The sequence below is a fragment of the Fomitiporia mediterranea genome (genome assembly GCF_000271605.1).
Source record: "Fomitiporia mediterranea MF3/22 unplaced genomic scaffold FOMMEscaffold_1, whole genome shotgun sequence".
NCBI lineage: Eukaryota > Fungi > Basidiomycota > Agaricomycetes > Hymenochaetales > Hymenochaetaceae > Fomitiporia > Fomitiporia mediterranea.
The window spans coordinates 4,861,349-4,877,606 of NW_006760386.1; the positions used below are offsets into that span (position 1 = coordinate 4,861,349).

The window sequence follows — 16,258 nt, forward strand, 5'->3', positions numbered from 1 at the left end:
CATTCTGTATTTCTGTTGTGTAGGATAGTTGTAGCCTGGGTCCCCTCACTGAGCCTTTAGGTCCCCTCTATGCTGTTGCTGACAGTAAGAGTGAGTCACTAGAGAGAGGCATTCTAGGTAGGGTTGTTCATGTAAGCTGTAAGTCCTAGTCCAAAAATAATGCTTTAAATATGTAAAAAGTCTACTAGTTGAAACTCACTAGTACATTTCTGTACAGACTGTTCTCTCAAAAGTATACAATAGAAGTATGACTAATAAGGGGTACCAAGCCTTGTAGATACTATAATGTTACAGATGTACTAATGTTACACAATCCTTGTAAGAATACTCAGGGAAACAGTTGTATAATTTTCTAATGTAAGTACTAATAGTATGCTTGAATAGTACATACTGTTCAATACTCCTTATAACAGTGAAGTAGGGAGTAGGCTAAAGGAAACACAATATTAGTGTTTCACAATATGTACACACATTCTAGAATATACACTAGGAAGTGCTTTGAACATAATTAGCATGTGTAAGAATGATTACACTCTGTAGTCTTTGGGTCCACATTATGTTATTACACAAGTCTGTGTTTGGTTCTATTCTTGTATGAGTATGCCAAGGGAAGTTAGAAGGGATAGTCACCTCTTCACAAGCTAGCTTGAGAGCAACTGAACATAGCCTTAAGATACTCTACTCTGTTAGTCTCTGAGATAGCAGATTGCCTCTGGTTTGCAATGTTATCTACTCATAAGTAGTGAGTCATCCAGACAGTAAGATTAATACCGGAAACCATTAAGACCTACCGCTACAATGGACAGTTTGGGTGATTTATCTAAGATCTGACAGCCAACAAGGGCAACTGCATCAAATGTTCATTCCGAGCCTTAAGAAGCGGGCCGGCGTTTGCATGATAGGCTATGCTACTGCGCATGCCACAAAACACATTTCCCTGATGAGCTGTTGGATACGTTTCATTCTCCCGCCCATCTTCGTTGTCGAGTCACGGATTCGCACTTAAGCAGCCAAATAACTCAGTACAATGTCAAGCTATGCTCAGTTGAATATTGATGATATGACCTGTCCAGAAAAACTACATTCGGTTAGACGCACGGCATAGAAAATTGAAAAATCTGACCTCTATATCGTTAGTTACTTCTGCCAATAGCTATTCCCAGGTGCTTGGAACCCGCGTCTGGTTCTCTGCAAGGATTTCATCGAGATAAAAGAGGGAAACTAGCCGATAAACAAAAGAGTAGCACAAACAGTACAGATAAAAGATAAGAAGCACCAGAACAGAGGTAGTTCCATGCAGATGGTGTAGCTTCGTAAGTATTCCAGAGACAGAGAGATCATGTAGCGTTGCCGACTGTAGCTTTTCAAGAATCACAGAGAACCGAGACCGAAGTTCACGCGCGTGGAGCAGAACCCTGAACCAAAGATATCAGTTATACAGTAAGAGTCGGTCTCAGTTTGGCAACACTAGTAACAGATGCGCACGTTCGCGGGTCACTGTGAATGGGCTCTGGTCTTGTGAAGGCAGGTCCAAATTCAAAACTTGGGTTTGGAGGGTGGTCTCGCGCCACGTGAGTATTTTCTCACCCACCTAACCCGATGTTGATTCTTTGGATCTTCATCAAAGTTGCCACGATCTCTTTTGAAGCAGTTAAAAAAATTCTGTAGGTTCTCTCAGGGAAGTATTTGAACAGTCTGTACACACAAGGACAGGTATGTAATTGAACACGGTGTTTCATTGCACTCCACAGATCTCAATCCTTTGTGACTTCTAGATATCCGGCGAGTCAGATTCCTTTCAGATATGCACTACTCAACATGTAATTTGACTGCGCCGAAGGGTGCCTGCAGAGCACACCAAAAAACTTCAGTATTTCGATTCGTCAAAATAAAACAGTTATAAAGAAGAACCAACGAGTATCACCTGTCAGAGGGCCGTCCTGGAGCTCCATTAGCTAACAGTTTATCGACTACATCCAAGGTATACACCATGCCTTTCAGAAATACACTGTTTCGACTTCGAAAAACCTCCAGCACATTCGATTCTTAAGTGGTACATAAATTACGTGGCGTAAGCGTTCAATGCACGAGCACTGTACACGGATCACACACACAGTGCCGGCGATGTATTCAGCGGCCGCATCGTCCCAAGCTAGCCCAGAATTCTTTTTCAGTGCACTTGAGGCCCGGTGTGTTGTGTGTGAAGACATGGCATAAAAGAAGCACTTTCTTAGCCCCTGACAATCGACACCGCAGCACTTCCGCGCTTTAGCATCCCGAGCATGGAATAGAGCACTGATTCGCACCTTGGCCCCGTGGTATCCATCCAGTGATATAGAGGGAGTAGCACGAGTTCACGAGAACGACAAGGAAAGTGCACTAAACCGTGAGGATGGATTCGGCCTTAGTGTCACATATTTAATGATACCGACTAGAATCCCGGATATTGGCTGGGCCAGCAAACAGCATAGATGACTCGATAAGGTCTTCGGATTTTTCGCTCTCGGGAACTTTCATTACTTATTTACTTATCAGGTCCGTAATGTTGATAGACAACGTTGGAGTTTGGGTTTTCATGCCGATCTTCGTAAAGCATACGAGTGGATACGAGGAGTCCAGGTGCAGGGTATCTGCCAATCAAGCTTTATCATTGTGATCTTGTGGCAGTTGGACACAACGAGAGTCTCGAGCTTTGAGATGAGGGTCTTCACTAGGATTGGCAGCGGAAGTAGTGCTTGGGATCGTTGTTGGATAAGGTTGTGGGAGAAGTACTCCGGAGGGCGTGTAAGGGGGGCGAATCAAGTGCGGCCCTTATACGTTTACTGAAGCCATTCCCGCAGAAAAGGGAAGTTTACTACACTAAAAAAGCGACCAAGTAAAAGTCCAGATTCCGCGATCTCTCGTTTTCCAGACGTAGACATCAATGCATTGGCAGTCTAGAGGGAGCCAACACAAACGCTCCACTTATTTGAAAATCTTGGCTGGCTTCCGAGATACACGTTCTAGGTCAAGGCAAGAGGCAAGGCAGTGTTGAGCAAGGCAGCTGAAGAAGGCATCGCAGCGAATCAGAGCCTGTGTACGTTGCATGGCCTGAATGAATCAGCTGTTCGTACCGTTTAGGGACCGGAGTGGAAGTTCGTAACCATGTGTCTCGGCCGCAGAGAACTTTGATAAGCACACTGCACCAGTGACTCTGGCCCTAGACCATGTCAAGGTCACGATGTGTGCTTGATGGACTTCACGCTACTTCACGAGACACACTGGAGCGATCGTCAAAGGATCATCCAACCCCGTTTATATCTAAATGTGGGAATGACGGGAGATATTAATATTCACTTCGACTTCTCCTCCTGAGCACGAAATATGAATTATTTGAGAAACAACCCCAGGCCAAGACGCTCCATCTTCGATACTTCCCTAGATACGGGGACACGTACACGCTTGTGTCAGATGGTCGTAGGTGTCGGACACGGGCACGAACCTCTGCAGCATCGTAAAATCAAGGGTCGCTTCGACATGCTTGTACTTAGCCAGGATCTAGGAGAATGGGAACGAGCTTTACCTCCCAGGATACATGAGGATTACATGTTCTCAACGTCGCGAAGTTGTATTTCTCCTACGGGAAGTAGCGTGCATCACGCTAGAGAATCATGATAGAAGAAAAATACCAGGAACTGCTGTTATTTATCTTTCTACGAGCAATCTCATTTCTTGTATGCTTGTGTCCAAAAGAGGTATTCGAAGACGCAGAGTGTCTAAGCATCTAGGTCCAGACCTTAAGCTTCTTGATTTTTTTCGCTTCAATGAGATAACTAGGAAAACAACGCGATTGAGCATTGCCTAGTTAGAAAGGGGTAGAGAATCCAGTTGAGATGACGCGGTTCTAGTCGAGAGCATCACGGAACCGCCGATTTCAGGCTGTTCAGCTTGCTTCTGCTTTTCCGTTTAAGTACGCAGCCGCGAATAGAAGACAACGTAACCATCTTGTCTTACTGTACATTATCCATTTCCTAGTAAGTGCACATCAGATTGTATTGTGCTAGTTCGCACAGCAAAGATCTTTACACTTCCTTGAATTGAGAAACTTGACGCTTACCACCGAGAACGCCGTACGAAGACAATTCATTCAGCTGTCAATCTGTTCATCATATCGTGGGCAGTTCGCCTCCAGAGTAGCAGCATCTTTGATTCGTACAAGTAGGTCTGCGCTCTTCTAGTGATGCCATGTTCATGTGCGGCGACAGGCTGAGCGTCGTTCTAGCTACAGATGCTGCAACTGCCAGAACCGATTTCTTGATTGGTCCCTTGAAGCGGGTTGTTGATCTCAAGCACACCTAGAGCGGAAATCTCGACTCATTTTGGCATTGCCAGCACAGAGTAGATCAAGCAAGTAACTCAGCAGTATAGTACGCTGTACGCGGTCTCCAGTGATAGTGATAGCAGAGCTAGTCGAGCTCCTCGGTAGACAATGCTTTTGATCAGCATCCGTTGGCTATGACCCGTTTCCCATGGCTACTATGCTAGTCGTCCAACAATTCGATTTGTGGGAACGGTGTACCTGATCGAACTGATTCCGCGGCAATTGACTTTTCTGTACCCACGTTGGAAATAGAGGTCGCCTCCACGGGCGTATAGCGCGGGAACAGAAAAGCTTTAAGTAGCTAGTTACTCGACACGGCGTGCCTTTTCAAACGCCAAGCAGAAACAAGTCGGCGATCATTTGATTCTCTTTAAGGCCTTTCTGTGCGAGGTCGTCAATTTCAAAAAGAAGTATAGAAGTGCAGTCATGTACGTACAAATGTACATTGTGTAGACGGACTCTCGGCCGAGGAGCGCCTCATAGATGATTAAATGACAACCTGCATGACAATCCGCAGAATTGAGTTGTCTCAGTTTGGTGAGACGCTCATCCGTCAGGATCTGTTTTCAGCGGTGGGGATCAAAGGACCTGCGCACGGATCGAAGACCGCCATCAAGATCAAGATCATCTTTTAAATTTGATTATTCTTTTACCCGAGTTTTGAGTAATCCCCAGAAATTTTGGCAATTTTATCTGAATTTAGAATCAATTATTTTCGAAAGTGTTGCGAATCTCGAGTTTGAAGAACCCACCCCCTGAAAACAGTGACCAACAGTATTAATAGACGTCGCAATGAAGTGTACAGAATGAGAAATAAAGTGTCAAAGAGTTCTGAGCGGAAGAAGCAGCGACATCAGTCGCAGACTTTCCGATGAAAAACGAAAGGAATATTCAGAATTCCGATAACACAGGAGGAAGCACACAGTGACCGTCGGTACCGGACCATTTACTTGAGTCCCTTCGCGCGCTCATGCGCACAATCAGTGGCGGATTGCGGCGAGCTACTTCGCCCCGTCGCACAATAGAAGGGGCCGCTCCACATTTTCATAACGCCGCGATCACATTTACGATGTTAATGATGCGAGCAACCCTTCGGAAGTTGTAGATTAACCGCCACGCGTTCAGATGCTGAATACCTATTTTAATGTGAAGTCGTCCAACATCCGCCCTTGTCGCGCTGATATATTTGTGGTGAACTGTACTTTTTGCGGAAGAATTCCAGTGGCGTTTATTCGCATCATATCGTACCTATAGTACCTTCGCACTGTGGCACATATGTATCAGAATAACATGCAACCTGGATACCTTTCGCTCTTGAGAAATTGTGTATGCATGGGGTATATGCAGCATGCAAAGGAGAGAAGAACGGAAGGAACATGATTATGAGCACAGCTACGGAGGCGCCGGCAGATTTGATTCCGTGCTCTACTTTATCCCTTGCAATGACGATACCAGTTTTTGAATTCGTGGCGTGCGCACAAGAGCAAGCCCCAGTGCAGATCCTGTGTACGGAATGTTCAATGCTAGCTTGAACGCGACCTGATCTCCTCTCGCCGACAAGCAATCATAAACCACAATTAGTCCAATCACGCGTTACCATGTTTATTTTCAAGGTAGCCTGGTAAAATGGAGAAGGTAGAGAGATGGTCAAGATGTAGAACAATATCGCCACAATTCTTCAGACTCACTTCTTATTCTCCCTTGATGAACAGGCCGGCGCAGTGCGAAACTTGAGTTCGCAAACAGTTTGAGTAGCCATCCTCCGCGCGCATGGTGCCCACGCGGCATATCAAACCAGCAATGCTATACAGGATGTGTTATTGAACTGTCGAAAATCATGAATTGCTTGATTCCGTAAGTCCCGAGCACAGCCAGAGTGATGACAAATAAATGATTTTGCGCAGTCGCTTCCCTGTTTTGTTCATAGCTGTCAAGAGAGAGAAACCATCTGTATGATTTTGTCAGCATTGCAACGGCGTTTTCGGGTCAAGAAATTGTATCTCATTTGCGTTGTGCAACCAGCGTGGTTGTTAGCATAGCATAATCTAAATAACCCCAAGGAGGTAAAGTGATTAGCATTTCAAAAAATCCGCACACCGGATCCTAGGCAGTTCGTACGTCTTCTCGGCAAATATAGCAGCACGCGACGAAAAAGCAGTGTGCACACGCCGTGCGAATGATTGTTTGACACTTGCAGAACCAATCACGATGTGTGTCTGCCTATACTTGACACGAGGTCGTGTGTCCAGAAGTTTCGATACGAAGAAAATGCTTCATTGAATCGTCGAAAGGACACGCGTACGGGAATGACGGGAGCATGGTGCCATGGTGGCTGGGAAGGACAAAATTCCGAGGATTTATGGGCTGAGGGCTGATTACGAGTTTTCGAAGACGATGTCCAAGATGTTTGGCACGGAAGACAACAATGCCGTACGCCTATACGGGCGCTGTGCGGAGTAGCGTGCCCATGGGAGGTTAGGGGACACTTCGAGTATCAGGACATCGAGTGTCTCCGCTTTGCTGCCAGCACATCGCACCGCACAATACAAGTCTGGCAAAATCAGGCGATGAAGGGGGCGAGAAAGGACAGCTGGCGCCGATCGAGCTGATCGGCTCTAAATTCGCCTCTCATCATCCCGTGTCTCATGTCAGTTCGAGTCGTACTTAGCGTCTCGCTGTACTTTAAGCGAATCGAAGAAGATGAAGAAAGGATTCCAAATTCGTTGCATACCCGGATCTGTATCCTTGGCCTCTTTGAAATGGATGAAGCCGATCTACGAATATAGTGCCATCACCAAAACGTGCAGAGTCTGACAAGGCAATATATTTACATGTAGACCTTATAAGCGAATATAAGGATCCACAATATGTAAAAAATATATGTCTTAGCAGTAAATTCCAATACATTTTCGTGTTCGATTTGGTGATGGCGTTGGCCAAAACCAACAAAAGAATTGGGTCCGCCCTGTTTCTATTATGCAAGACGAATAGGGGCTACATTGTACTGTATATAAGCTTTTTAAAATCTTCTCTGCGCGATCGGACGCAACATGCATCACCATGCAGTTCGAAGCTTGTGAGCAGTATCTCTGTCACAACAATAATTTCTGTAAATTTGTATTGTTAGATGCTTGTACAACTAGATGCTCAGGCATTTATGCATTTACATACCAGATTCAATATATAACCCAAATACAATCATGCTGCAGATACAGTTGAAAATGTCTTATTGCATAATGTCAGGAGAGGGCTAAACCCAATGCATTATACAATTTATACATTATAACAATACATTTTGGCTGAGGACCTGAGTTTTGGTCTGGCCAAAAGTCTATGCATTATGCCATTTATGCATTACAATGTGATGCAATGAGACATTTTCAACTGTAATCATGAATGTGGCTTGATAGGGGAGATAGAAATACAATATGTGCTGTGCCTGTCCTTGTGAGTAGAATAGTCCAGGGTAGGCATATAAATTTGCGTCATAAGCTGCGATCAACGTGTATATTTGTACTTTATTTTTGAGAGGCGATTAAATGCATTTCTCAATCAGACCCGAGAGCGTCTGATCATGTCAAAGCATAATAATCGAGGAACCAACTCAAACGGGCGGCCTCCGATATCTTGCGTCCCTGGATTACAACGGATTTTTCTTTTTCTTCTGCGCACTTTTGGTAAGGACGCAAGAATCGGTGCGAGAAATTTATGTATGCACAAGCGACATCGAAAGTTCTCTTGAGCGGCTGTTGTGCGTCTCCTAACAACCGAGCCGTGCTGCCAGAGACTCAAGGTGAAACTGAGCATGGTCCTCGAACGCGTGTCAACACCCTGCTCAAGAGAAAAAAGCTCACCTCCTATGCTGGTGACCCTGGCAATCAGACTCCACTCCTCTCTCTCGAGCCTCGCCGCCCGCCGGAACGAGGCTCGAGGAAACGCCGGTCCAAGATCCCGACGCAGCCTCACCTCATGATTGCGCATCAAATTTGGTGCAAAGCCGTGTGCTACTTGTGCACTATGAATGACCAGTGCATATGCATACGGGAATTCGCGACAAGTTGGTCGTTTACCCCGGATCCGCGTTGTGATCCTTTGACTTCCTAATCTCGATTACGAAAAAATTCATAAATTACATGCCAAGCACCCAAAATCAAGCGATGCCTTTCGGGACTCTAAATGATGCAAATCCTCTTCCGTCTTGTTCTTTTCCGACTCGTTTTCTGATGCTTTATTTATCCACTTGGGCCACTCAAAAGCGAACTGATTTATTGAGCGGGAAGTACGTACAAAGTGAGATCTCTCGAAGGGCAAGGCGCGTTCCCGGGGCCAGCAAGACGTTCAAAATCTTTCTCTCGATTTTTCTGAATCACTTCGTTTGACGCGTCGTTGCAATGACTCGGAAGTTTTCTTGCCTTACCCCAGAGGGTAGGGTGCATGAGAGCATATTGCTAACCTTCATTACGACGATCACTTGTCGCCTCGCTTTGCGTTGCATAGAAATCACGCGCCCGAGCTCCTATTGCTGCATAATTTTTGAGTTCATGCTGCTCCTTTGAGTGCATCAAGTGAAAAATGCATAGTCGCAGGATGGAGGTAAAGTCTCGGTATGACGTCCTCTGCAAAGTCAAATCTCGACTCTCGCGTGTCTGCAAATCCCCAGCGTGTCACTCGGAGTCACAGTCACGCAAGGTACGACAGGCACAGAGTGACTCAAAGTCAAAAAACAACAACTCCAAGCAGCCTCTCGTGCGTAGATCAATGCTAAATCCGAGCGCACAAATTCCCTTATCCAAATATGAATCTTCTTCCGACAACAACATATCGCTCAGGTGATGCAGCCGTCTGGAGCAAGTGGCTCCTTCGAGAAGGAGAAGTTGTAAGCAAGCCGGAATATCGTGTTTATGATGGATTCCATATACCAGATGAAGATAGATTCAGAGATGGATGGGATAAGTAACTACGCCTGCCGGTGGAGTTCATATGCTTGGAAGACTTATAAAGTAGTGGATGCGTGTTTGCTCCAAACGTTATGCCGCATGCATAGCCGGCTTCTTCTTCTCTCCCCCTTCCCTTCAACTCGATCGATTCAAGTAGAAGTTCGTTGAGTGCGAAGGAGAAGGAAAGGCGCGAACGTGTTCAGCTCCTGCTCTAACCTTGTACACTCTATGATCCGGAGGTATATCGACTATCTAAGACTATCTAAGCCCGTCTCTTCGAAACTCGTCTCACCCCTGTACGGTTCATCTTTGTATCTCTTTCGTCGAGTATTCGCATCTCCTCGAAGTCACCCCCTTTGAGGTTCTCCACTCAAAGCAGATATTAGTATCTCGCCTATCGAGAACGAACTTTGGCTGAAACTCCTGAGTCAGGTTGACTGCGGTCGAAACTGATGGCACCTTCAGAGTCACTCAGTTCAACGAAACCATAGTACACTAATTATTAGCGCGAAGAAAGACAATGTATCTATGTATAACAACGTACCAAGTGTAGGCGTTTGTACGGGTTTTTGATTGAGCCTATTCAAGAGAAGCGTTTCAAGGGGCAGTGCATCTTCCACTAGTGTTCTACTGCACATTTAGCAATCAGCGACTTTGGGAAATCGCCTTAACTTCGCTTTCACCGGGCTTCACAATAAACGCTTCAAGCAGCGTTAATACACTTTGTAGTCCTGTACAGTTGATGACTCAGAAAATTCAGTCCAGACCAGACCATCAAGTCAGAAAACCAGCAGTATACCCCGTTGAGCGACAAAACCTAGACTGGTCGATCCTCAAAGGTCTAGACAAGTCCTCCGATCAATAATTTCCATACTCCCAAATACATGTCAATATTTGGTCCATATCAGCGGGCTCCACAGAGCTCTCTCCACTTTCCTCCATACTCATCTTCCTTGATTTTTACCTCCAAGTTACTCCTTCCCCCTTCACGCCCAAATTGAATCTCATCTTCTGTAATCTCCGGGTTTGCACAGACGAGAACAAAACAAACAGTCTTGAATCTAGGAACCCTCATATATTGTATCCTGGATGCTATGGTGCAATATGTTGGCCACCGCTACTTTCCAGCACAGCACACAAAGTCCGCCCGCTCAGTTGTAAGTTGATAATTAAAATATACGCAACGCTGATCATCCGGATAGATCTCTCATGTTATTAGGAAACCCCCTGTTGCACAATGTTCTTCTACGCGTAACCCCGGATTGCCGACTTCCTTATGCTTTGCCGCCCAATCTGAGGATGTGGCCTAGTACGGGGCTTGATGTCCGCGTCCGCGTAGATCTACGGCGCTGATTCACTGCATCCCCGCTTCTTGCGTCATGATTTGACATCAAAAATAACTGACTCACTTCGAATACAAGGAAGACAATCCTGACTGTTTCAACTAGAAGTTCGCGTCGTGATAGTAACCTAGACTTCTGAGTCATTCGTTTATACGCACTTTGTCTTAATTTAATGCCTCTACCTATTTTCCATAATTCACCTGTATAGTGAACAATTCCACTTCGTGAAGAAACGAGCGCGAAGGGGGTTAGCAAAGAATAATGCTTGGAGGTAACAGTAACGCTGCACCACAAGTTGACACGTATCACAAAGTAGTTGCAACCAAGACAAGGGAAGGAAATAAGCATACATGGAGGAAAGTGGAGAAAATCGGACGGCTCCACTCTGCTCACTGGAGCCACCAACATTGTTACTCTATTTGTTAACATCCAAATATTTATCAACATTTACTAAACGAGGAAATGGAGGTTGCAGAGAGTCCAGATAGCAGCATCGACCGATTGACGATTGACACACAGCCTAGGCTTCAGAACGACTAAAGGCTAAGTAAACTAATTGCTGAACTGGAGTGCACTGGACTCGGGCGGCTTTGTTCTTGCTCGTTTTGCCCCCGTGGGGAACATAGTGACTATTGCACTCCGAGTCCACTACGATTGCCGAGTCAGTAGTACTTGACCACTTTTGTATATGATTATTGCTGATTCTCGTCCTTGCACTCAGAGCAAAAATTCGTGGATTCCGGATTTATTTATGTACTATGTTGGTTAGTGGATTACCCTCGAGTTCCTATTCAAGTTGTGCCACATCTCTCCATTAGCCAAAACAAGTATTGTTCATTTCTTATTCTAGGGTTTTCCAAACTTGTGTATTAGGGAAGTTCCCTGTAGTTAACAACATCATGTTCCAAATGTGTATACAAGTAGATTGGCATTCAACACTAATACTAATATTCCTTGTCTCCTATCACTGTATCACTGTATCAGTTACTTAATTAAAGTAAAGATAGTTCCCCTGTTTCACAGTTTTTGCTGTAATGTAATGACAGAGCTAATACCCAAATCTAATAATGCACCTGTCTGAATTAGGGCAGGGAGTTCTAATTCGTTCTATTATCACCTTTGTATATACATTATCAAAAATCATTAGATCAGAAAGTTTCTTAATGATAATACTGCTGCTTAAAGTCTGAGTCATCATCACAATCCAACCCAAAAGCCAAAGTCAAAGAAAAGATGTATTGAATCCTCTATTATGCAAACCAGAAACAAGTACATAAGTGCATAAGTGTATATATGTTACACGTCATCACCTTTTCCTTGCTCTCTAAATTACTTAACAAATATTTGTAACCACCGAGACTTGAAGCGAACCGCGAGCCAAAGACCAGAGAAAAGAGAGGCAAGGAAAAGGAGACTTTTAGGTACACGAACACAGAGAGCAAATAACAAATTATAGAGACTACGAGACGGGACGAAAAACGTGAAGAAAAAAAGACGGAGAGGAGGAAACGCGAGAGAAGAGAGAAGAGAAAAGAAAAACGAGACACGCATATGTACAAGAAAGCAAAGTCAAAAAAAAATCTCAAAAAGAAATTTAACGTCTGTCTGTCCATGAATATGGATGTATGAGGAGGGAGGATATGGGGTTGAACGGGGAATATTAAAACCACAGAAGTTTTGGTTTGGCAATTGGAACGAAATTGCGTCAAGCACATACATGAACGTTGGGAACGATTGGACTTGAATAATGAATTGAAATTGGATTGCATTCGATTCGATTCATTGTGCTGACAGGACAGAAAGAAAAATATGCAAAGAATGAGTGGACAAATATAAAAAAGTAGAGCAACAGAGGAATTGCCAAAAAAGCAAAGAGAAAAAAAAGGAGAATAATAATGAGGGACGTGGAGAGGAACAAAAAAAACAACCTCGATGTACAGGAAAAGTAGAACACAAGGGAAGAATATTAAACGTTGCGATAAAATACCGCGTAGATATAAAAACACAGAAAGTGAAAACCACCAAAGTTAAAACCATTTACCTCGCCCTTCCAAAACAGCAAGTTAAATTCCAAATGTATGAGGATGAACGGACGGGAATGCGTAAGAGAGGGGGTAGCAGAGGTAGCGCGTCTGCGTCTGGCCGGGGGTAGAGGAAGAACAGGGGAGACGAAGAGAGAGAAGAAAAAACCACATAAAACGCATATCAAACAAATCGTCATATCATAACATGAAAAAGAAAACTTTGTCCATTTTTTGAATTCTTTCCCTTTTTTCGTTTCTTCTCTCTGTCTCGTACCTCGTACCTTCCTCCTTTTCCCACTGCTATCACGTGCGACGCAGGTGCAGTTAGAACAGTACCAACTAGCACAGTAGCCGCTCCACCCGCTCGTCCTCGGCGAATAATAAGAATGGTGAAAGTAAACAATGGGGTGATGATACAGTGGCCAAACAGCCAGTCTAAGGGGGATATTGAATTTGTTGTGTGGATGCAAATAACGTGCTGTGGAAAGCAGTGAAGAAGAGAAGAGCCGAGGTCGGTCGCGAGCACCAACAAGTCGGCCCAAATAAAAACTCGACCAAGGCAAGCACGGAAGAGCGGAATCACCAAGCGCACGGGACAGTGTACGTCTTCAAAGTCCTTCCTTCCCTCTCTCTCCGTCCACCTTCCCTAATCTCCCTCAAATCCTTCCTCGCAGCAACGGAAGCAGACGCGCGAGACGGAACAGCAACCGAAGTCGACGCCGGGCGTGTGACAGAAGAAATAGGGTGAACGGTAGTGTAATACGCAACACCACCACGCTTCTCATCTTCCAAATCCATCACCGCATCACCATCCTCTTCCATGCCGTTAATACCAGAGGCATTGAACGGAGCACCAACACCAAAGTGATGCGAAGAGGCAGTGACACTCGAAATAACAGCTTCACGTTCCCGCTTCGTGGATACCGGGATGGCAACGGGCGGAGCGCTGGACCTTCCAACGTGTTCACGAACAGGCTCTCGAGACGGGTAAACGAATCCCGGAACAGAGTGGCTCTTTCCCATCTTCGGGCCGTAAGTGGAGTAGCCGTGCGACACACGGGGCTGTGCCGAATTCGGCGGCGTAGGGAGAGTCGCGCTGTCCTCACTGCTGGTCGGGCTCGGGCTACCACTGCCGTGCGGGTACTGATCATCCTCGAGTTCAGAATCATCGGAGTCAGGATCGACGGGAGACGTGCTTGAGCTCGAGCAAGCTGAAGTAGGAAGGTGTGGACGAGGCGAAACCGGTGGGCTGGGATACGACGATGCATGGCCGACCTTGGGTGGTAAGGCCGTAGTAATCGGCGGGAGAACCGGGCGAGACACAGGAACCGGAACAGCTGCAGCGCCAACATCGGTAGGCGTTGGCAACTGGTGCGGCGGACTCGGCGGCGGTAGGGGGATGGCGAGCGTAAGGGAGCTAGGCTCGTCGATTGCTGTCTCCTCTTGTGCTTGCGCACCACCAACACCTGCAGTAAGGCGCATTTCCACGCCTCGTCCAAATCCATCCCTACCATTCCCATCTCGCCCACTGGAACTACCATATATCCTCCTTACCTCTCGTTCGAATTTCGCAAGGTCCTCTCCTGGGACGTTCAGACTCCACTCCAGATAGCCTAGCATTTCCCGTTCCATCTGGTTGATCTCACGGAGAGCGAACATGCCTTGGCCGACAACGGCCCACGACTTGTTGCTGTACGTGTCGTCACAGACGACCTTGGAGGCGAGCATGTAGGCTGCAAGGAAGAGGCGATGTCCTGAACTGCCGCGAGCGGCAGGGAATCGAGACTTCAGCCTGTGAAGCAGCGCGAGGGCTGTGAAAACAACAGAGGGGTGCAACCGTGTGCGGTGAAGGGCATAAGCGACGAAGTGAGCTAAGGTATTAGGTATGGCAGGGGCGTTGGGTTGTGCAGGCTGTGATCCTGCTGCGCTGCCAGAACGTGCAGAAGGCGAGCTAGATGTTGGCAGAGGTGGAAGGATCTCAGGGCAATTAAACGTATGGCTAACGAATCGTGCACAGAGCTTGCTGGTGTCTTCGTGTCCGTAGAAAGTGTCTATACAGGGTGGAGGTTGTGGAGGGGCAGGGTGATGGGCAGGGTGATGTGCTCGAGTGACAGCTGTCGACGACTGGAGTGTGTTCCCATGTGTATGCCAAATTTAGGTAATAAGGGAAAAGGGAAAGGGGAGAGGAAAAAACCTCATGGTCAACAAACGAAGCCAAACTCATCCAGTTTCCAACTTTTCACTCACAGAATTCGAGGTGGATGCTGCTGCCGCAGCCGATGCAGAGGATGATTTGGCCGGGGGTTGAGGGGGATATGTTGCGCGGTGTACTCGTCGGAAGGGAGAGTGGGTGGAGCCAGTACTACTGGTCGATATTGATAACTGGTGCGGATGCGATGGATGGCGCGGGACATGTACTGCGGCCATGCTCTAGGGTGACGGCGCTGTGGCTCGTTGATGAGCGCTGGAGAGGGCGTCGAAGCAGAGAGAAAAGAAGCGTGAGAACACTCGCTGATCGCTAGCGCGTCGTATCAGGCGTCGCCGGGGTCAGTTGGTCAGTCAGCGTTGGTGAGCTGGCGGTGCGTCGTACGTCGTGGGTGGTCGTCGACTTGCCACTGGCCAAATGGGCAGTATTAGTAGGACTGGACTGACAGGACGGAACGGATCCTCGAGGGGGACGGCGAGCACAGACAGACGGGGGAGCGATCTTGCGGTGGGTGGGGGGGATAGGGCATGGGTCCCTCCTATATTAATATCATCTTCGCCTAAGAACTGTTTGCACACCAATCTACCGTCCCCACCTGGTTGCACAGCACAAACCCACGCCCGCGCTTCTCAACATCAGGATCACAATCAGAATCGCCCATAATCACGGCGTGTATACCCGAGAATAGCAACCTTGGACTCTTGCCGAATTAGGAATCAGAATTTTTTCTGAATCGCATTTGGATACCACCACCGCCACCACATTTCACCTTCTTTTTTTCCATCAGACACGAGATCCACGATAGGAATAGCCGGACACGTGCACCCCATAGAAGGCATCGTTGCCTCCTCTCCTTCGCCCTTGATGCATTCACACACCATCACCCGCTGTTTCAATCGAAGAGAAAGAGATAAAAGGCAAAAGAGGGGGGCATGCGGCTACTTTCGTTCGCTCGCCATGCGAAGAATAAGCAAACCCCATCAATTCAACTTATTACTTCAGGTGATCGTCCTACTCCATCAGTGTTATCGTCGCTCTCTCCCGTCTTGAAAGGCGGCTGTCGCGTCATGTCCACACCCACACCTCCTGTCTCGCATCTGGCCCTGCTTGCCTCTCCTCAAATGGGTCGATTGCCTTATTGTGCTTCAAAACCATCCGTGGCCATGATATACAACACAGCATAGTATCAATCTCTCTCGTGCTTGCGTCCGCAGAATAAAATCCGCAGCATACACGTATACGTGCGCGCAATAAAGTCGAGGCGAATTCCATAATAATAAAATTTGGTTGACTCGACGGTTCAACGAAACTCCGCTCTACCCCACACTCAACAACAAACCATCTGAACATTCTAAGAATCTAACTCGTAGGATTGTCAATGAAAACAT

General features: G+C 46.5%; 4 protein-coding genes across 4 annotated transcripts; 1 reads left to right on the plus strand and 3 right to left on the minus strand.

The window, feature by feature from the left end:
• Positions 1-6,735: 6,735 nt before the first annotated feature.
• On the minus strand, positions 6,736-8,796 carry FOMMEDRAFT_150717 (uncharacterized protein; the record flags this gene model as incomplete). Its single annotated transcript, XM_007261938.1, has 4 exons — positions 6,736-6,975; positions 7,042-7,134; positions 8,033-8,375; positions 8,648-8,796. The coding sequence occupies 4 exons, from the start codon at positions 8,794-8,796 to the stop codon at positions 6,736-6,738; spliced, it is 825 nt and encodes a 274-aa protein (XP_007262000.1).
• A 151-nt stretch (positions 8,797-8,947) lies between these two features.
• On the plus strand, positions 8,948-9,240 carry FOMMEDRAFT_150718 (uncharacterized protein; the record flags this gene model as incomplete). Its single annotated transcript, XM_007261939.1, has 2 exons — positions 8,948-9,106; positions 9,190-9,240. 2 exons carry the CDS (start codon positions 8,948-8,950, stop codon positions 9,238-9,240), a joined length of 210 nt encoding a protein of 69 aa, XP_007262001.1.
• Positions 9,241-14,200: 4,960 nt separating this feature from the next.
• On the minus strand, positions 14,201-14,716 carry FOMMEDRAFT_45689 (uncharacterized protein; the record flags this gene model as incomplete). Its single annotated transcript, XM_007261940.1, has 2 exons — positions 14,201-14,535; positions 14,602-14,716. Coding segments are annotated over 2 exons (450 nt in total), but the record flags the coding sequence as incomplete, so codon positions are not given.
• A 466-nt stretch (positions 14,717-15,182) lies between these two features.
• On the minus strand, positions 15,183-16,025 carry FOMMEDRAFT_150720 (uncharacterized protein; the record flags this gene model as incomplete). The annotated part of the gene is made up of 4 exons (XM_007261941.1): positions 15,183-15,279; positions 15,317-15,408; positions 15,466-15,570; positions 15,954-16,025. 4 exons carry the CDS (start codon positions 16,023-16,025, stop codon positions 15,183-15,185), a joined length of 366 nt encoding a protein of 121 aa, XP_007262003.1.
• Between the last annotated feature and the right edge of the window lie 233 nt (positions 16,026-16,258).